Raw genomic sequence first — 22,499 nt, forward strand, 5'->3', positions numbered from 1 at the left:
ACAGTGCTTTTAGACACTTTTAATGGGTTTTGGTATAACATGAACAATGTCTTCTTGATTCATTGATTTTTGTGCTCCTAAAACAGATGTGTGAAGCTGAATTTCCTCAATTTTATATGTCTAAGTAGCCCTAGATTTTACATTTTTGTTATGTTTTAAGCAGCAAGTTGTTTCTTCTTTTATGCAAAGTGCCAAAAACATTTGGGGGCACTTTTTAAATAAAATAAGTCACTGAAGTTCGCTACAGAATAAATCATGCACACCCAAAGCAGCTGGAGCCCAAGCCACTCAATGGGTCACTTTTGGTCTTTCCGGACACTGACTCCATCTCATTGTGACACTGTATTTCATGTAACCTGAAGTCTATACATTTTTGACCTGTAAAATTCTTCCTTTAGGATCCACCTACTTCAGTTTCCCTTGGATTGCGCATGGAAGAAATGATTTTCAACTTGGCAGACACACATCTATTTTTTAACGACTTAGAAGTAAGTTCAGTTATTTTATACATGCTTCACGTTGCACGTCTGAAAGTAAATGATTGGTCTTACAATGGATATTATTTTTCTAATATATAATTGGAATAATGAGCTAAAGTCATTATCAGTTATGTGGTAATGCATTTTGCCTTCGTGGTATTGCTTTGCTTTACTTGGGCTGTCGTGTTTCGAGGTTAGATTCCACGTGACTGTTGACAAGGATTAAAATTAGATGTCAAGAATCTTAAACACACAACTGTTGATTAGCAGAAGCTACGGATTTCTCAGTTCCATAATCACTGTTGAGATGGATTGCCTTTAGAACCCAACAGAATTTGTGATCCTTGCATAGGCTGTCCAGGTCAGACTGTCATATGGTGGGTTGGTGCTCTCCTCTCTGGCTGGCCCAGTGGGTTGGGTGACATTTTTGTCAGGCCTCTGGGCACGAGAATTTCTTATGTCAAACTGCTGCTGATTTTATTTGTCCATTATAATTGGGTGGGGGGGGACTTGTGTAAAATGGCTAGTGAAATGTGGGGTCGGCCATGACACCCGATGATGTCAGCAGGCAGCGTTCCTGAAGAATAAGGAATATTGTTCTTCCTATCTCCATTCTGAGAAAACGACTATAACTACACTTCACTCCCTTCTTAATAGAGACAGTTGTTTATTTAAATCCTGCTGTTAAGCACGCTTGTGGTAGGGCTGCTAACAGGCATTAGTCATCAAGTTGTTGTTTTGCTAGATTTTATACAAGTCTGTTATTTCAGACAGGAGAAGAGTCTGAAAGATTCAAATAGAACTTATACTGATCAAAGTTAATTGGCAGCAATTGGCCTTTAAATATTTCCTGATGTTTCCCTTTTCAAAATCAAGCAAAATGCACCTTACTTAATAGAAGAGCCAAAATCATTCGAAAAATGCCAGTGTGTGACAGAACTTAAATGCGGTTTGTTCAACATCTGTCCTGTATTTTGATTTCTTTTCATCTGCAGTGAAACCACTCACAGACGAATTGGCAACTTCCAGTGCAATGAAATTATTTAAATGTGCTTCTTTTTCTTTTTTTTTTGCCATTCCTTACTGAAATATTTATTTTTACAGTGAGAGTAAAATACAAAAGTTTTTTGCATTTTAAAGTGTTTGCTTTCCTTAAGGAAGTTACGTGTGAGGCATTAGTACGTTTTAAGGTAGAAATATTCCAAGTGAGTGACAAGTTCAGAATTGCCTTTAGAAAAGCTTAATAATCATACTTATTTTCACAAGCTGTTTCTGATTTATGGTTGTGATTCACTTCGTAAGAGAACAGCACAAAAAAATTTCTTATTTTACTAGCATGTTCAAATTCCTTTCCTAAGTTTCCATTTGTTTCTAATGATACAGACTACGCTGATATTTTGTCTTGAGTACAACCTGTTCCTCTTATTGATGTTAATAGGTGTTAATAGCACCCATCAAGAAGAAATTAGCAGTAATTTGCTATTGTGTTTAAACTCTACCTTCTTAAAAATGCCATAGCTTGTCTATACAGTTCCAAAACTGTGTGGTGAAAAGGGAGAGGTAGGCAAGTATAATATAAACTGAAAAACTTCCAAACTCAGTTTTGATGTCATGCAGCCAGATTTTTATTTGTTTACTGACATTATTTATGCTAAACTGTACAGAGAGAATATCTGACCTAAAAGTATACATTGAAAGTTCTGGTTTATGGATGGAGAGGATGTAGTTCTTCTATAAACCCAAATTTAAAAAGAAAAAAAAAACAAAAAGAATAACTAGGGGTCTCCACAGTAATTGAAATATCAGATTCTGTTCTTGGGTATGAGGACTGTTTCTTAAGAGAAGTAAAGGGGAAAGAGAATGAAGGTATAATATAATCAAACATAAAAAGCAACAGTAGAAAATTTATTTAAGCTTATAACCTTACAAAAGTTGATTTTCAATCATGTTACTCGAGAAGAACATAAAGGTATCAGCAAAAGTATAAAGGAAAGATTCATTTAGGCTCTGTCTTTGAAAATTGTTTATTTGATCTAAATTTGCATATTCTGAAAATAAATTGGTTCTTGTACTTATTTCCATCTTTGAGTTTATAGTTTTGTAATTCAACCAACCTGGGACTGGTCATTGCAAATATTAGTTTCTTTCAAAATAAAAAGTGAAATTATTTCCTGGCAAAAATAAATGTATTGGCATAATACTCCTAAGAAAACCAGAATTATCTCATCAGGCAGCAATGATGTGGTAATGCCTGATTTCACACTCCAGTTAGCAATGTGCTGTGGTAGGGACATGAATATTTATTTAAATGACATGTTTTTAGCTTTTTAAGATCAGCGGTACAAGTAATTTCAAGGAGATTAACAATCTATTAGTTAGCTTTCAGTGTGATTTCTGGGCTCTCATTGGTGACATTTAGCCTCATTTTTAAAAAAAAAATCTTAACTTTTTTTTGCCCACTACCCCTCTGTATGATTTGGTTAGTTCACAGCTTTGGCTTATAAGAGATTCTGAACAATGAAATACTCTATGTGAGGGACTGACTTCCAGTAACAACCCTTGTTTTATCAAAGTATGTGCCTAAAATGATTATTAGGATATTCTTTAGGAAATTTAGGATAGAATCATCATTTAAAAATATCTTAATTAAACTTTAAGAAATAAAAACGTTGACCATTTTGAGTTTTAAAAGTCTATTTGTCATCTCATTTAGTGACATTTTTTAATAAAAGCAATCAGTTTCAATTAATTTTGTTGACACTGCAGGAAAAAAATTTAAAGGAGAAATTTTCTTTTTTTTTTTTTTTTTTTTTTTTTTTTTACCAATAAAAATGTTTGACATGTTAAGGAACATGAGTGGCAGGGAGACACAATTATCAAAGGAAATAATATTTTCCCCCAGCAGAAAGAAGGATTTAGACTTTACTTCCACAGTGTACTGCTAAACTGGAGACCTTTCCTATTTCTAAGTCTGACTAACGTCCTGCGTATCATTTTACCGAAAGGTCTCTGTGTGCGATACGATGATACTTCTGTGGAAGTCATTTTTTATGAATGACAGTATGGAACTGGAGGGTTGTTTTTTTTTTTTCTTCTTCAGCGTCTTTAGTAAAGTAGGACTCTTTCTGACTGAATGGAGAAAGAGTTCTTTCTGTTGGATTTTTATTGAAAGGCAGTCTGCAGAGTGAGGAAAGACCTGCAGCGTACGATAAATGTTTCAGTTTAACCTGCCGTTGGTCAGTTCTCCTGCTAGATTTTTTTTCCACAGCTAAAGGAAACTATTTCATCCAGATGGATATCTTGATGGATGAAATCAAGTGTACGCTTATGTTGTATTCTCTCTTTCTGTCTAATAATACCATTTCCCTGGTGATATGGTGGTCATTCTTATCTGTGTCATTGACGTGGGAGCCTCTAAGAGCCTGCTCTCAGGCCACACTCCCTGCCTGCAGGGACCAGGGTTGGGAAGTAGCAGGAACCCTCATCTTGTGTCCTGCGAGACCCAGGCAAGGGAAGGTGGTGTATACACCACATTCACCTGGTCAAGTGTAGAGCTGTCTCCTTCACTCCCCTAGTGCTCTGGGAGTTGGTTAGTTGGGACAGACCAGAGGATAGTCTGGTATCAGGATTTAGGACTTGAAGACACTCGTCCTTTCTTGGGCCTTCGATATGTAGACTCCTGTCCCAGGTCTCTTTTTTAAGTACCTGTTCCTGTAGCCCCTTGTTTTCATCTTTTCTATTAAGAAAAGGCCTGGGACAGAAGGTTCTGATCTCCGTAGAGCCTGGGTTTGATGAGTCAACGGCCAAGCAAAGGAGCTGTGGACAGTCTCTGAGGAATGACATAGCTTAAAGGAAGTCAGCTATAATGATGTCTTTTTTTTTCTTTTATTTTTTTTATAAAGCAAAGAAATTAGTTTGCCCCTTGGTTTAATTCAGTCTTTGAATTTGCAATGATATTTTCTTCCTGTAAAACTTAGGTTATCATCTGTTAATTATTTTACTGTCTCTTGTTTATACATTTATTTTTAGCTAGGGAAAAAAAAAAAATCTTTCTTTAAAATACCAGTCACGCCAATGCTAAGTAGCTTCCATTTCCAGTGAAGCGTTCTGTACTGACCTAATGCTCATGCTTTCAAAAGTGCAAACATTTAAAACTAATTCAGAAGTTGACTTTTTTTAGTTGAAAAATATAATTCACCTAGAAGGTGCTTTAGTCTCTGTAAACAAACAAGAAGAAACTCTGATGCCCAGGGTCCAGCTGTGGTATGGCTGCTGGAAGCTGTGGTTCCCTGCTGCCTAAGGAAGGGTCTCGGGGATACTTGCAAAGAAAACACTTCAGGAAGAGCTGGAGCTGTTTTCTGCTTTCCATCCTTTCCACAAGCCAAGACTATACATGAACATGTGGGGGCATATCAATACTTATATTCCAACCATAAATGTATCCATGGACATATACGTGTGCATATATAAGCCCGTTGCTATTTTCATCTCAGTCCATAGACTTTTGTATACTTACTTACTGTCTCCTGATAAATTTAGCAAATGTAAAAGATCACATTTTGTTTTAAATGCTAGTAACATCCTCCATAACACCCAGAATATCACCTTATACATGTTGACCATTAAATGAATATTTGTTAGATCGAACTCTCATCTGTTAGAATAGAATAGACTGGATTATCAATTTCTGTTTCCTTCCCCATGGAAGACGAGAGTTGACTTTGCCTCCCTATTTTTAAGGTAGGTTGCTTGGCTTTGTCCATTTCCTTAGTTAACAAAAATAACATCAACACCCCCAGTGTAGGTTGCAAAATAAGGTTTTCAAGCAACAAATGATTTTTAGACATAATAAATGTGTATTTAACTATATTGTGACTGATGGCCAAAAAGAAGCAATACCCATATTTTATTCGTTATCGTTAGTAATGAATAATTTTAAGTGTTTCTATCTCTTTATCACTTTTTACAAGATTCTGTCATCTTGATTTTATCTCAAGTAAAATATAGAAATATAAAATATATTCAGAGACTGACTTAATTCTGATGTTCATCAGAAAGTTCAGTCCAAGTAGATAGCTGTTTAACACAATAAAAGATATTTACCTAATACCAACAGCCAGCATTGTTCTTAATGGTAAAATAACAGAAGCCAATTGTCATGCACATGGAAACAAAAATAAGAATGCCCTCTGTAGGCACTATTATCCAGTATTGTTCTAGGAGTTTGGGGCAGTGCAATAAGGAATAAATTGTAATTAATGAAATGAAAGAGATTAAAATTATTGGTTTTTGCAGAAGATTTGATATACATAGAAAGCTGAAGAAAATCCATTGGAATAGTCTTAGAATTTATAATAGGCTTCAGAAAAGTGAAAGGTTATAGAATTAAATTAAGTCAGTAGCCTTCTGATATAGCCATTCATGTAGAAATTTTAATTAAATTATAATTTTAAAACAGCAGTAACTATAAGACAAAAAGGAAATAATTTTAAAAGGAAAGATAAAAAGTAATCTACTTCAGAAGTATTTGTAAGAAATATATGTATAAAACGATTCCATCTTACTGAGAGCTACAAAGGGAGATTTGAATAAATGAGATTTCCTTTTGTTTTCTGTAATATGAAAAAATTATTCTACAGTCTATTTGAAGGGGTAAATAGGCAAAAATGCCTAGAAAATTTTTGACAAAGAGTGGTAATAGTATCCAGCATCAAATGTTAAATATAAATGTTAAATATAATTATAAAACCAAATGTTGAATACAATTACAAAATGTTAAATACTATATAATTCTACAATATTATGAACATTTATTTTGGCCTAACTTTGACATTGGACTAACTACCGTGTTTCCCTGAAAATAAGACATAGCTGGACCATCATCTCTAATGAGTTTTTTGGAGCAAAAATTAATATAAGACCGGCTATAATATAATATAATATAGTACCGGATATAATTATAATATAATATAATACCAAGTCTTATTTTCGGGGAAACGCAGTATGTCATTCCAGAAGAGATAGCTTACACACAGACTCGACTTGTAGAAAAATATTGCAGGTGTTAAATGAAACCAAGCAAATTAACAGTGCGGGAATGGATTATTCAATTTATATGCTGAAACAGGCGAGATAAAATAAGAAAGAATAAAATGTACACAGAAAATATGAGTAGACCAAAAAGGGATCTCACATTGCTTACAGGAATTTTTTGGATAGCTATTTGGCAACAAGCATCAAAAACCTTAAAAAAGGATGATACCATTTGCCCTAATTATACATCCAGGAATTTTTACTAATAAGATAAAGAAAAGTATTTATAATAAATATTTCCAAATAATGGAATTCTCATCATTTGTTTTCTTAGCCTGGTGCTGATTGCATGAGTATGTCCTGTTTGTGAAAATTCATCAAGCTGTAATACATACTTTTTTTCAGTAAAAAGTTAATTTTTGAAAAGTAATATTTTAAGGAGTATACATACACATATAGTTTGCTCTCAATTCTGTTTTTAAAAAATTGTATGGCCTATGTATAATATATTCACTGTTTTCTCTCTAGCACAGTGGCCCTTAGAAGGCACCTAGTAAATATATATTGAAAAATAAATAAATGGAGGGACAAAAAACATGGAAAGATATATTTTAGAATTTTAACATTAATTCTGTCTGGGATTTGAGGTTTTATTATTTTCCTATTTGTACTTTTCTGTGTATTCCTAAGTCTCTATAACATATATTTATTTCTTTTGTAATCAGGGAAGACAACGAATACTATATTTGAAAGCCCTAGATAATATTAAAAGTCAAAACAATTATAACTAATAAAATAAGGAATTAATATTGTTACAACACATAAAGAAACATAAAGAAATGACTTACTAGAAGAAATGAGCAAAGGACAGACAGTTCACAAGAGAAAAGCATTCAAATTGTCAGCTCACGGAACAAAAGGAAACGAGATTTCACTTCTACTAATCGGAAATGTCAAAGAGTACGTGATCAGCCTCTTGGTCATCAAAGTGGCAAAGATGTAAAATCAGTAATACGGTCTACAGTGCAGTCAGATGAACACGTATGCACACTCCTGATAAGGATAGAACTCGTACAAGTTGTCAGAAAAGTGGTTTGATAATATGTGTTCAAACCTTAATGTCCCGATCCTTTTACTAATGCCACTTGTAGCTTATATTTTAAGAAAAGAGAGTTGTAGATAGATACTTGATACAACAGTAATATGCATTCAGTGAGCACTTGTCTTCAGTGTTCTGCATACATCACTCCACTTAGTGCCCTGACATTTCTATGACAGAAGCACCATTACCATCTCCATTTTATGGAGCAGCCGAGAGAAGCTTAGGGTAGTGAAAACTAAACTTGTCTAAGGGTGCACAGCTACTGAGTGGCAGATTCTAACCCAGGTTCAACACTTTCTAGAATTCTACTCAACCCCACGCTGTATCTCCTACATAGTGTGTTTTACTGCTAACCTATAGAAATACTTTAAATATCAAAACATAGATTAATAATGAAATACAGTACATCTTCATGGAAAATTGTTTTAAGATTATTAAATATATGCTACTATTTGTGGTTCATTTCAAGTTTAAAAAATAGGCTGTACGATACAATATAGCGTTAATGTTAAACTTTATGGTACATTGTCTGAAAAGGCTACATCCGATATGATTCCAAGTATTTGACATTCTGGAAATGGTAAAACTGTGGAGAGAGTTTTAGATCTTTTTAGATCAGTGGTTGCCAGGGCTTGGGGGGTGGGAGGGATAAGTAGGTTGGAGAACAAGGAAATGTTTAGGGCAGTGAAACTACTGTGTCTGATCCCAGATGGTGAATATACTCGTACATCATTACGTGAGTACATTTGTCGGAACTCATAGAATGTACGACACCAAGAGTGAACCCTAATGTAAATGATGGGCTTTGGGTGATAATGACGTGTTAGTACAGGTTCGTTGATTGTCACAAATGTACCCACTCTGGTGTGAGATGGCAGTAGTGAGGGAGGCGGTGCAGTGTGGGGGCAGGGCATATAGGGGACCTCTCTGTACTTTCTGCCCCATTTTGCTGTGCCACTAATACTGATCTTTAAAAAATATATATATTTTTTAAATGACAGCATATTAAGAAAAACTGGAGGGAAATATACTTTTTAAAGCTACCATGATATAACTTGGAGTTTAAAACCAAGCAATCTACAAAATAAATCATACAATATGACCCTGAGTCTAGCACCTCTGACATTAAAAAAATAACTAGAGGTAAATACCGGGGGTGCCAAAAAAATGTACACACATGACTTGTATTCATCTTTTGTTATGGGTATATATTGAGTGTTACAATTTTAACAGTTTTTTTTTTCCCTGTCTTAAAATGTGTAGACATTTTTTTGGCACCCTCTGTATATAAAAATTTGCCAGTCTGGATGAAGTTATAAATGCTGTTTGTGATATTCCAAAACTTAGATGCTCATAGCATTTTGTAATCTCTTTATACCTTGTTGCTTCTGTCCTTCATTCAATAGTCAATAAATATTTATCGAGTAAGTGTTAAGGGCCAGACTCAGTTCTAGCTGCTGAGGATACAGTGCTGATTGAGTCAAGGTGACTCTCCTCCTAGAGTTAGCACTCTGGAGGGGAAGTAGGAAATAAACACTGTGGATAAATTCATTTCAGGTAGAGATAAGTGCTATGAACAAAATCAAACAGTAATGGATAAAGCATGGACTGGAGTGAGTCATCTTTATCTGAGAAGTTCAGCAAAAGGTGTCTGAGGAGAGGACATTTAGGAGGAATCCAGAAAGTGGGGAGGGAAGCAGCTGAATGGCAAGTGCAAATGCCCTGAGGTGAGAATGCGTGTTCTGTGCCTTCAAGGAATAAGACCGATGTGCTTGGGACACAGCGAAAGGGTGGTGGGGGAGCGTGCCAGGGTCCAGATCATGAAGGGCCTTATCGACTGTGGTAAAAAAGTAGGATTTGTGTCCTAATAGCAGTGGGAAGTCATGAGAGAGTTTTCAGCATGGACATGACAGACTAGCATTTGCACTTTTAAAAGATCAGCCTGGTTATCCTATGAGGCCTGAGGCAAGAGTGGAACAATGAGACCAATGAGGCAACGGCTGCAGCCAGCCAGGGAGCTTTGGGCTCAGGCCATAGCAGTTCTGGACCCAGTGAGAAGTTGCAGCATTGCTAACGGCTCCGATGTGGGAGAGAGCGGAATCAGGGATGGCCACTAGGCTGTGACCTGAGTGACTGGTTGGGGGAGGGGGTCACATTCTCGGAGATGACGAGTCAGGGAGGAGTTGTATTCATGTGTTCTGCACTGAGCATATTATCATTGAAACACGTACTCTACATCCAAGTCGAGAGTATGTGCATGTGGGTTTGGATCTCAGAGGAAGGAGGCACATTTGAAGTTACAATCTGGGGAGTCACCAAGACAGGAGACTGATAACATCACAAAGGAGAAAAAAAGGCCTCAGATTGAGCATTAGACACTCTGACAATTGGAAATAGAACGAAGACAGAAGAGCTTGCAAGAGAGCGGTAAGGAATGGACAATGAAGTAGGTGGAAAAGCACGAGGAATCTCAGAATCCCAGAGAACAGTGTTTCAGGAGCAAGGGGTTGGTATAGCACTATGTCAGGTGCTGCTGGAGTTGAGTGAGATGAAGACAGAGAAGTGGCTGTTGGATTTGGAAAGAACACGGGTTGTTAATGACGCTAATGAGCCCCAAGAAGATAAAAAAGTTTTCTACATTAAAAATGTTACAAATAGTAAATAATTTTACAATAAAAAAAAAGATTTATCTCTGGGTACTGGGATAATACTACCATTAAGTAAACTATGAATTTTGTTTATATTTTTATTTTCTGCATTTAAGATGTCTTACAATTAGATAATGATTGAATGTAATCATGATTATTCCACCGTGACTCAAATCCCTATATTTATGTGGTTTGTGACTGTGTTTCCTCGAAAATAAGACCTACCCCTAAAAGGTCTTAACCCCAGTTAAGATCGTCAGCCAGACAGACGCATTTAATATGTTACGATGATGTTCCAGAAGAAAATGACATGACTGTATTTGAATAAATGTAAATTGTTATACATGAAAAAAAATAAGACATCCCCTGAAAATACGCCCTAATGCGTCTTTTGAAGCAAAAATTTATATAAGACCCGATCTTATTTTCGGGGAAATACAATATGTTACAGTTCTAGACATAGCAGAAGTTGAACTCATGAATTCATTCACTCAAGAGGGACCCCTCTGTGCCTCAGTTTGCAGTTTGTAAAATGGAGTGATGAAAGTACCCACCTGTTAGAGTGGGTGAGTACTCAGTATGCTAATACCTGTCATGTGCACAGAACTGGCCTGGCCACTCAGGAAGCACCGCGGAAGTCCGAGCTTGTTATTGTTTATGGAGTGCCGTCTGATGCGAAACCCTGGGCAGTAGGGCTATGCGGAAGAAGAGGGGGTGAGGGCTTAGGAAATGAAGGGTATGAGACAGATAGTGGGGTGCAGCCTAAATTCCCATGTAGAATTCCAACAGAATCACACCAGAAATAGCAACGCCATCAGCCCATTTTCAGGTGCAAGTACAGATGGTTCCAGGCACATCAGAGTCTTTCTCTTGCTCTTTCCTCATTCACATCCTCCTCCCACTCCCAGTTTTGTGAGGGTTTGGGGGGTGACTGTTGGCAGCGAAGTAGCTCCTGTGTCTGGCTTCCATCACACAGTGCTGTCCCTTCATAGGAAAGAAGGATGTTGGCATCATGTCAAAAAGACACGTGTTTCTTTGGTTGTGCTGAGTTTTCCTCTCCTTATCCAAGTCTGGCTAGTGTTCAGAGGGATGGCTCATGGACCTTCCTGGTGGCATCTGCCCCATGGAACCAAAGTCTCTCAGCGGAGCAAAGGGGCCCCTCCCTGGGTGCCGCCCGCCCCTGGCAGCGGGGCCCTCACACTGACCGGCTCCTGCTGCTGATCCTTCTTGGTGAAACCGGAAGCAGGAAGGTGGCAGGCTTTGGAGCAGCTCTACTCACATCAGTAAAAAAGCGTGGACTTGGATTCTCTGTGGACACTGAATTCCACCTCCTCATCTCCAGTTGACACCTGTGGGGCATGGAAGGGAAGTGGCCTTTGTCCAAAGCCACCTGGTTAGGTAACAGGAAAGCTAAGGTTGAAACAAGGGCTTCTGGTTACAAATGTCATTGCACTAAACCTCTCTGGTTGCGTCACATGACAGTGATTCCTCTCAGCCACGTGATGGAACTAGCAGCATCTTAGGGCTGTCACACATAGATGTGATATCCCAGAGCCCAGTAACAGGGATTTCTCTGGTGTGTTCTTTGAAAGCTTTGTTTCTCACCATGTCTTACCAACGGCAGTTACTCAAGCAACCTGAAATCTGTTTTGAAAAAGTTGGGAGGGAGGGCGGTAAATGAGATAGGCAGGCAGGCAGGCGGTGGACAGACAGACATGGGTTTATAAATTCCTGTTGTTGAACAACAGAAAGATCATTCTAGCAACCCCTACATAACAGAGAAAAAAAGCTCTGTGCTGTCAATTTACTCCTGTTGGCTCCATTCTGGACGCTCTGCTAGGCATTGAGGAGAAGAGATAAGACATACTCACTGCCCTCCAGGGGCCCAGATGCCTGATGGAGACAAAGCAGAAGAACAGTTATATCACAGGATGGTCGCCAGAGTGATGGAGATACATAGGGCAGCAGTGGATCCAAGGGTAGGGCGTCTCACCCATTCTGGGGGCGAGGTGGCAAGGCTGCGAGTGTTAGAGAAATGGCTTCCCAAGAAACAGATCTTTGGTGTGACAGAGCGTGGCCTTCAGGAACGGAGTTTGAGTAGGTGTAAAATGCAGAGCACACCCAGAGCAGTTGTGAGATAAGAAAGGGAGACTGGAACCAGATCGTAGAAGGCTTTGCACACTCGGCTAGGGCAGTCGGATTTCATAGTGAAGGTCAAGGATAATCCTTACAGAACGGTTTGCGTGCCTGTGGAATCAGTGAGTAATAATCTGGGTGAAAATCCACCAGGGTTGATTTGCAGGAACAGAATGCAGGAGCAGAAATGGATTCAGCATAGAGGGTAGGGAAGCAAGAGTCTTAGTTTCTGGTTTGAGCAATAAGGTAGCCATAAAAAAAGAAAATCTAGAACTATAGCTGGCTTTGGAAGGAAGATGCTAAATTTGGTTTTGAGACATTGAATGTGAAGCGTGCATTGGACATCCAGGTGGGCTGCAGTGAGCAGCTGTGAGTGCAGGTCTGGAGCTCAGAAAAGAGGATGAGCTGGAAATTGGTTAAGATTCCCAGGAGGAATGTATTGAATGAAAAAGAAAAGTGATCTCAGAGTAGGGGTCCCTTGGTGAAATTTTCCTGTGGAAACACAGAATCTAAGTGTATCTTGAAGACTGCTGATTCCAAAAATTAAAGGACTCACATAAAGCAAAAGTGGTCATTCTAACAAACTGATCATTCACCTCCCAACAAGCTGTCTTCCTACTTTTGCCCTAGTGTGTCTCTTCATTCCATGGGTGAAGCAGCTGGGAGGCGGTGTGGTCTGAGGAAAGTGGGGAGGCTTCAGGATGGAGAGACCTGAGTTCAGTTCTTGCTCTGACTCGTGTGTGTCCTCCACATAGCCAAGCTAACCAGCTTCAGATGGCACTGAGCAGTTAGGACACGACAAGAGTCTGGAGCCCAGGCCCACTGTGTGCCACACAGTGGGCCTCACCCAACAGAATTACCTTCCGCTTCTTGTTGAAGAGAAATAAATGCCTCTCCAGCTTTCACAGACTTGGCTGGATGGCTGTCAGTTTATTTAAAAATCCCGTGAAACTGACCTGTTGGTGTCACATATGACAGACCTTTCATTTAGATTCTTGATTTTGACAGGTGCTCACTAATCTTCAATCTGGGAGAGAGTCCCTACTTTGTAAAACCAGATTTTATTCGGTTACCTTCATAGGAAGTTTGCTTAGTTGAGAAAGGAATTCTTTTTTTTTTTTTTTTAATTGACTAGTGCAAGAGAAAGCCTGTAACTTCAACTTCCCCCAAATGTGTTTAAATTGCGGCCCCTGGAGACTTCTCCCGTTTCTGTGCAGTTACAATAGAGCCTCTATCTGGACTCAGTTCAGTTCGCTATGCTAACAGCATTTCGAAGGAAACGCTGTCTAAAGCCTGGGTTCTTCTGGCTGCTCACGGCGTGCCCCGTTGTAAGGCAGGTGGAGGGCCAGGAAGGGGGAGAAGATGCTGGTTTTGGATCAACATTACGTTGTAAATTCGTTTGCCTCCTGAAAAATGATTGACTAAGAATGATCTTCCGGTATTGCCATTGTGTCAGAAAGGGAATGGGCGCTCTTATGTCCAAGATGCCATCCTTTTTCGTTGGTGGGAATATTAATGCAATCCTACTGGACTTGTAGCTACGACATTTCTACCAAGCAAACAAAGCAAGTAGCTTGGAAAATTAACAGTCGAAAGGTAGTGTTTAGCATGTAGGTGAGAATGTCATGGAGACAGTAAAATAAGAATATTTTCTCTTTTTTAAAAGTGGTGATCATAACATTTACTTTCTTTGAAATATAAGGGAAATTCAATTCTAAGTGACAAAAATGCATAATCCGTTCTGATAATCACAGACCTGTTCAAATGGTCATGCGCTGATGTCACACCGCATAACCAGCCACGGCCTTACGGAAGGGGACAGGGCTTTCCCACGATCCAAGGGAAAATGTAAAACCATTCAAGTTGAGGTAAGAAACAAACGACCTTTGTAACACTGTTTTTAGAAATGACGGTAAACAAGATGATGGTCTTGTTCTCAAGGGGCTTAAAATCACGTGAGCTCAGCGTCAGGAGGAGTCCTCAGAAAGATGAGGGTGATTGGACACTGCCGTCGAATGATTGGCAGGAACCAACAGAGTTGTAGGGGGTGGGCGTTAGAGAAGAGGGTTCTCAGCATCAGGAAGAGAATGAAGAGGGCTCAGAGAGCTGAGGGATTAAAACTATCAGTTGAGGTAATACAGTGTAGCCTACGGAGATAAATGAATGTCATGAACATGTCCGAGTCGGTTCAGGACAGTGATCATTTATTTCCTTAAACACTTATTAAGCAATGGCTGTGCTGTGCACCAAACGTTTTTTCAGATGCTCAGAATAGAGTTGTAAGGAGGATTGACAGTTGTTGCTCGACACGCGCTAATAGTCCAAGAAAATATTGGAAACTATCAGCCACTGCTTGGTTAAAAGAAATATGAAATGTGCATAAAATGGAGTCGCATACAGCAATTTAAAAGATAATATAGATGATTAGTTGACATAAAAAGATCTTTTTCACATGTTGATGAGTGTAGGGAAACAGTGGCTACAAAACACGTGTCTGATCTGACCTGCTTCTGTGTTGTGTGCTCCCTACTAAAACGTAAGCTCTGCGAAGAACGTGAGACACTGGACAATGAAGTCAGTCGATCTGAGGATCGGAAGGGTCAGGGCAGAACGTTAACAGTGGTGACTTCTGAGGGATGGAATTGAAATTTATTTTATGTACTTTTCTGATTTACAGGAATTTTCTACATGAGTATGTATCATTTCATAATCCAACCAAATAAATATATTTTCCTAAAACTACTATTGAACACTTCAGCAACGTAATGTAGTAACGTTATCAATTAACTTCTGATTGGGTCATCCATTCTTTCATAACTAAATTCTGTCACTCAGATAAGCTAGAAGGTTTCATTCAGTATCATCTGTGTACTTGGTCCACATAGAAAATAAATAGGCAGACATCGAGTTCTGTTTAGAGAACAGAAAGGGAGAAAAAGACACATGAGAAGTTCTCTTTTCCTTCGAAGAGCTTATCATCCGGTGGGATACACAGAAGTTATCTACATCTGTCTTCATGTCCTTATCCCTCAAATGGGGAGTTTTGTGGAGCATTGGCAATAACATGTGATACACCTGGTGCCGTGCCTGACACATAGTAGGCTCTCAATAATTGTCGCTGCCTTTATTCAGATAGTTGGTTACAGAGCATACATCTGGGGTTGAAAAAGTAAAGAAACCGATTGCAGGAGGATGCAGTTTGCAATGGGATGTGAAGGCTAGACAGGCAGACACGACATTGCATCAGCAAGGTTAAGGCTCACAATAGAAGCCCTGCAGTGCTCCTGGAGTTGCTTTGGGATGTATTAAGTGTTTCCAATTTAATTTTTCTAAAGCATCTGTTGAAGACCTTCTGGTTAAAAGGCAGAGACAGACAGACAGAAACAGAAATACTGTATTTCCTGGTACAGCGAAACCCACTTTGAGAAAAATGCACCTGAAGGGGACACAAAGGAGGAGTTGAAAGGAGGACTTAGCAGCGTGATGAATTCCATTTTCCATTCTCATAGCTTTGCAAAACGTTTAGTTCCTTCCTTGAGAGAAAATTATGGTGACGCTCACCTGTACCCTCTCTCTCCAGCCCTCCCCCATGTTTATAAAACCTTACTGGAAAAATCTGCATCTCATTTATTTTTGTGTGCTTGGTGCCTCGTGTATATGTAAATGGGTGGCCAGTCATTATTAGTTGCATGTACGACAAAATGAATGAAAGAAGACAGAATGTGTGTCCTACGTATTGTCTAGATCGATTTCCACAGTTCACATAAAACATAATATTAATGCTGTATTAATGGTATATAATATAGTGCTTTTCTGAATAATATGTAAATTGTCCAAACATGATTATTTGTTGCTGTAAAAATTAAACCATGGAGAAAAGGGTGGTTTTAGAGGGAGTGAGAATATGAGTGTGGACCAGATTTTTCCTTCCAGCCATCCACTCCTTCTCCCCTTCCCCTACTGACATTCAATGTTTTGGGGGCACATCAGACCTCCCCATGCTGGAGAAAATGTATCAGATAGGACAGTTCACACCAAAAGTAATGGAGCTTAATTTCTCATTACCTGCAGTCTTTTTTATAAAAGAAGATTCAAAAGGAATGATTTCAGGGGGTAGAATTTCAGACCCACCGATACTTGGAAGAGAAGAGACCGGTTTAAGTAAACAAATGCCCCCTCTGAGGTCCTCACTTCCCCATGAGGGGCTGACAGTGAGGGGAGGTGATGATGGAACCTTCCTGTATGCAGCTCAAGGCAAACTTTTTTTTTCTTTAAGTGCTTGTGTCGGGTGCTGCATACCTTTCTCTCCAGAGTCAGTGATAATTATATGGCAGAGGAAACGGGCTTGGAGAATTTTTATTAATTTATTAACTAAGGATGTCATTGTGAGCTACACATTCTTTCAGACTAAATGAAGTATTTCTTACCGTTGTAAAATCATCTGGCAGTGTGATACAAGTTAAATAAGTTCATAAACTGATCTCTTTCAAACTTTCCAATTTCACTCCCCACCCCTGAAAAAAGGAAAAAGTCGCTTAAAAAGCCAGTTTCATTCAACTATTTCTTTAAAAATTGTATTGACATGAGGTTTGCAGTTAAATAAAGATGAATCAATAGACATGGAATTCTGATAAACTGGAACTTTTATTTGTCACAAATATTTAATTCTAGAGTGAAAAATTGCTCCAGAAAAGCAACCTCTCTGAAAAACATCACCTATTCAGTATAACAGCTTTAGTTCATTGTTTTATATATAGTCAAAACAGAAATAGTCTGTATACATTGAAACTTCTAGTTAAACACTTTGTGAATAAATTAGTATATGATTCATTTTTCCTCAAAAGGCAGGGAGGGTTAAAGGAAAGCGAGTGCAGAAAAGGATAAAAGGTTTCCTGGTTTGGGTATTTTTCCATGTGTCTGGCAGCAAGTTTGCAATAAAAAGAATGATTTTTTTATGAGACTGTGATTATTCACAGCAAGACTAGAGTTGGTGTCACTATGAAAAATTCTTCTTTAGTAGATACGCTCAGCAGGAATGATAGATCTAAAAGAAAGGTGACAGAAGTTACAAAAAACACTGTTGCCAGTGACAAATTATGTTCCCCAAAATGATGAGCAAACCCATGGAAAACTGAGAAACGACTTCAGCAGTAAATCAAAGGCTTATTCTTAACAGCGGTTCTGACTTGACATTTAGAGGAATGATGTTTATATTAGATATGTGCTGAGTTTTCTGTTTTTTAAGGTTGCAAGTTATTTTGTAATTATGTTGGTCTTTAATATTTTACTTTAATACTTTATTTTAAATATGTGATACAATTAAAAATATATTGGTATGATAAAATTGTATACTACAGTTTGACCTATTCTCAAACACAAATACTAATAATGCACAGCCCTATTTCGTATTTGAAAGTAGTAGCATTTTCACTGGTTGCTATACAAATTTGTAAAAGGCCATATCTTCTTACGTCAGCTGACCCATAAATGAAGCTATGCATTTGGGCATAAGCTTTCTGTGTATATTAACCATGTAGTAGGGGGTGTAGAGCACCCTGAAATTAATTGAGCTATTATTGCACAAAACATAAACAATAAAAGGTGGATCTCATAGCATTAGATATCAGGTATTCACTGTATACTTACCTTTTTTAAAAATGAAGAGAATTGTAAAGTGTTGGTATCATTAGATCAAATGTAACACATGCCACAATTATCAAGTAATCCGTTACTTTTAGAGGCACTTCGTTGAACCATTTTGAATAAGCCCATTTTGTTTTAAAAGCTTATTTTCAGTTCTTTCTGGCTTTCATTAATAAGACTGTCTTTTCCTCACCCTAAGGTTGAGAGTGTGAATAAAGACAGATACATTTAATATAATTGTGTGGTAAAGAAGGCATTCATGGTGAGAAAGAAGGACTCCAAGCAGTGTGACGCTGACATATCATACTTTTTAACACTGTGCTGCTTGCTAAGAAAGAACTATCTTCATGTAATTCCTCTGGAATTCTTGAAGCAACATGCGAAAATGGTATTACCATGACATCTTATTTTCAATGAGCAAATTTTAAAAGGAATTAACATTATAAGAAAATACTAAAAATTTTAAAAACATCTTTTCTTAATTATTAATAAGCGTAAGAGTCCTGTCAAGTTTTATTTAGTGATCTTAAATATTTACCATATCTTTGTGCATAGATGACTACATAGCCGAAGCACTTCAATTTATCTTTTGCCTGAATATATGCCGTCTTCAGTTACTTTCAGTAAAGATGTTATTCTCTAAATATTTTATGAATACCCGTCTAAGCAGAATCAGATTGAAATAGCTAATATCTTACCTTTGTTGAAACTGCTGTCATTCACATCTTGGGTTTTGAGTGCAAGTATAATACCTGGGTCTAGCTAACGTAAACCTAATTCTAGTAAAATATCTCTCTCGTTTAGATAATCCCTACAGGATATTGTAACATTAAATATATTAAAATACCACTCTGTGAGTAAGAAGTAATAATTAAAAACAGTGTGTGTCTCCACAAGTTGGATCTTATTACTAAATCTCAAGAATAGATGTTGAAACTCCTCTTCATCAGTTTCTAAGATATGAAAAATTTCCCGCCCCCCCCCGCCCCCACCCCACGCATTGGCTTCTATAGTTGTGTCATCTTATTCCTATCAAAACAAATAGGGTTACGTAAATACTGATTTCTAATACATGTTGGCTCCATTGTGTGTGCTGAGTAGATAGTTTAGAGTGGGAATTTCAAGCTAAATTTGTCCAGCTAGGTTTTAATTCCTTAACTTTTCCCCCAATTGGCAAACAAAATAAATGAGGCAGATTTCAAAAACTCCCTTTGTTCTTCATCTCCTGTGCCTTCGCCACAGGTAACCTGCACCCTTTGCTTCTTCAAGGAAGCATTGTGGTGGGTAACCAAGTATGACAGGTCCTGCCAGCCCAGCCAAATGCCACCGTTGAGGGGCTGTGAGCTGCACCCCCTGCCTTTCCACACTGCCCCGGACGCAGGCTTGCAGCCAGTCCATGCTGGGCACGAGGGCACAGCATCACGTAAGCTCTTCATGACATCTCTGAAAGAGCAGCGAGGGTCCGGACGTACCTTTAGAAAGCGCCTTGTAATGGTATCATTCCACATCAGTCAGTATAAACACACAGTGCATTGACTGAACAGTCTCCATTTTGCAGGGAGAAATGTGCAAGTAGAAACGGGGTTTCTGCAGATGTCCTCACTCATGGACAGAATTTCTTAACTTCAAAGCCCGATGCACTGAATCTAATTGTCAGGGATTCGAAGCCGGATTCTTCTTCCCATCTTTCCAATCAAGTGGTTTGTTTCTTAACCGCCACCCGCCCCCGCCCTTTCCCCTTAGGTAGAATTTCTGAATCACAGAGAATCTCTCGGGATGATCCATTTTACCTTATTTTTCCAAAGAAGTTACAAAAAAAAGTCTAGGGAGTTGGGAGTTATTTCCAAAACCCGCTATGGAAATCAGTCCCTTGAAACCTCTGTCACTCAAATAGTGGTCACTCTAATGCCATCTGAACAGTCCAGATTGTCTGTGAGAAAGAGGGCAGTGTGGCCAGACCCACAAGGGATGTCTCCCTACCCCCTTTTCCTTTTTAAAGGATGTGCTGATGCCTTGCCAAAGCTTTCAGACAATCTGTGAGCTTGCCTCTGACATACAGGAAATATTCCTGCATTCGGTATGACGAATCATTTTTTGTTGTTGTCGTTTAGCAATAAAAGGAAAACTTCTTTCTAGTAACTTGGAGATGTCTAATATGTGAGGCAAGTATCTATATTGGGGGGTCAGAGTGGGGAGGGGGTGGGCTGGATATAATTGCACGATGACAGCGAGGAGAGGACAGAGAACCAACCGTCATTTCTTCCTCTGTGGCCAACTCCAGCTGGTCTCAATAGACACTGATGTAGAGACACAAGGAAAATAGCTCACTCTTGAGCGACTTTTTTTCCTTCCATTTTCACTTTGGAAAGGAAGGTATTGAAACAATTAGTTGGCAGCATGGTGTTAACTTTCTCGTGGTAAATTTGGAAAATGGAGCAAATACAGCCTTGGTCAGCAGAATTTGGGTTTGTGTAACTCAACGTCTCCCAAGACGTGTTAGTAACATTTTCATATTGTTCCCTTTCGTAACGTGCAGCCAGCCTCAAACTCTTCTTGGAGTCTCTGTTTATTCAAAGACTTCAAGTTTACGTGGAGTTTATGTTTCTAGTGTCATGTTCAGAGGTATAGCGCCTCAGCGTCCTGGCTGTGATGTCACTGAGCTTGGCACAGGGAGTGAGCCCTATTGTAACTGTCTTAATTCTTTGTATTAATTTTCTTAAACTCACTTGAATGGTAGGGTATATTTTTACATAATTATGGCACAAGTAAAAGTCTTGGGGGAAAAGTACAACCACTACGGTATCAAAGCAGAATAAATATTTGCAGAAAAATTCTGCCATAACTTAATATTTTGCATATGAGCCCCTGTACAAAATCGGAGTTATTCCCGGGGCTTAGTCCAAAACAACATGACTGTGGCCCGGCCTGGGAAGGCCAGAGATGATGATGGATCAGAAAAAGGTTAGCGTGAGTTGCAATGCCAAATATAACGACAGAAGAGACCGAAAAGGCAGAAGAACAGTGTGACCAGAGTTCTGAAAGCGAGTTGCCTTTCCCGCAGGGCGGTGAAGTCCTGCCCCATGGGGCTTGCTTCCTACTCCCCACTGCAGAGTTGGTGTTCTGTTCGGCTGCTCCACGTGTTGGCCGTTTTCCCCAGGCATCCATGTGAGCATTTTCTAATCCAGCCCCATGAGTGCATGGATGTCTGAACGGAGAGGCAGAAGTCACTGAAGCTTGCTGATTTTATGTATTTTTGCTCCTCTGTGAAGCACAGGCCATGGAACATAAGCGCGGCCAGGTGAGGGGAAACTCAGGCTGTTTGGTGTGTGGTGCTTATGGGACAGGTGTTGTAGGAGTCTGTCGTGTAGAGAGGAGGTGTGCGGGTAACACTGCGAGCTGCACCCCTGCATGTCACCATCTGCCCTCATGCATCTCCTCTGTGGTGACTATGGCCACTCCCTTTGTTCCTGAGCCTCAGATCTCCTACTTTGGACATGCTGTGTCCAAGTCAGGGTAATACCTGTGCTCTCACCATGTACAGTTGCACTGTGTGCCCTCTACCCCTGCCAAAGACCCAGTTACCACCATGGCTCTCCATCCAGAAGGGTCTGCCTGTGAAGTGCCAATCATTTCAAGTCCTGGTGGTGAGGTGAAGGGCTGGGGCCTGTACTGGAGGACGGGGTGGGGGGTCTCCCATCCAGGCTCCAGGCTGGAAGGAGCAGGGATCACTCATAGTGGACATGGGGAGGGGAAGGGCAGATGAAGGGAAGGGCACGTGTTACAGCCAGGGCCCCCTAAGCTGACAACAACTGAAGGCCACAGAGGACCTAGGTCATGGCAGTTGTCTAGAGCAAGCAGTTGTCTACGTCGTGTGCATTTGAGGGAGCCTGGAAAGGAACAGTGAATTAGGGGGTCCGAGGCCCAGTGTCGTAGCACTTACCTTTCGGTACTCAACTTTGCTGAGTCTTCAGTTTTCATCTAGACAAGGGGTTATAACGTGAAATACTATTTTATTTTCATCACAAGTGACACGATTTAGCTCAACAACAAATAGGTGTCTGTGTGAGTGGGAGAACTCCATGGAAGTGTAAGAAAGGACTCTTGCTGACACTGTTTGCCATCTCTTAGAAGGAGGAGGAGACACACAGTGTCAGCAGAGGACAATCGAGTGATGGAGTGCTACTATGTGCTGTGCATCTGGTGCTTTAAGACTTCCACATGGGGAGGGCCCAACCTCAGGATGGGAACAGTGGGCCGAAGGCCGCATCTAAGTTCGGTAATTAATTGTAAACGTTTCCTAGTGACGGATCCTCACAGTGACTCGTCCTCGGGTCTCCTTGCGCTGTGTCTGTGAAAACTGGTGAAAGAAGCATTAAGTATATATTCCTCTACTATCAACTTGATACAGGAGCCTTTATGCAAAAAAAAAAAAAAAAAATGTGGATTTTGACGTCCCTT

The 22,499-nt window shown here is 39.4% G+C and overlaps 1 protein-coding gene across 12 annotated transcripts in view; it reads left to right on the forward strand.

Moving 5' to 3' along the window:
- EYA1 (EYA transcriptional coactivator and phosphatase 1) overlaps positions 1-22,499 on the forward strand; it is a 303,123-nt gene that overhangs the window by 251,909 nt on the left and 28,715 nt on the right. For all 12 annotated transcript variants that reach the window (XM_033126640.1, XM_033126638.1, XM_033126639.1 and 9 more), the window contains one exon: positions 399-488. In XM_033126640.1, coding sequence (XP_032982531.1) covers positions 399-488 — 90 coding nt within the window. The remainder of the gene's footprint in view (positions 1-398; positions 489-22,499) is intronic.

This window comes from Rhinolophus ferrumequinum, chromosome 14, assembly GCF_004115265.2.
Source record: "Rhinolophus ferrumequinum isolate MPI-CBG mRhiFer1 chromosome 14, mRhiFer1_v1.p, whole genome shotgun sequence".
NCBI classification, from domain to species: domain Eukaryota; kingdom Metazoa; phylum Chordata; class Mammalia; order Chiroptera; family Rhinolophidae; genus Rhinolophus; species Rhinolophus ferrumequinum.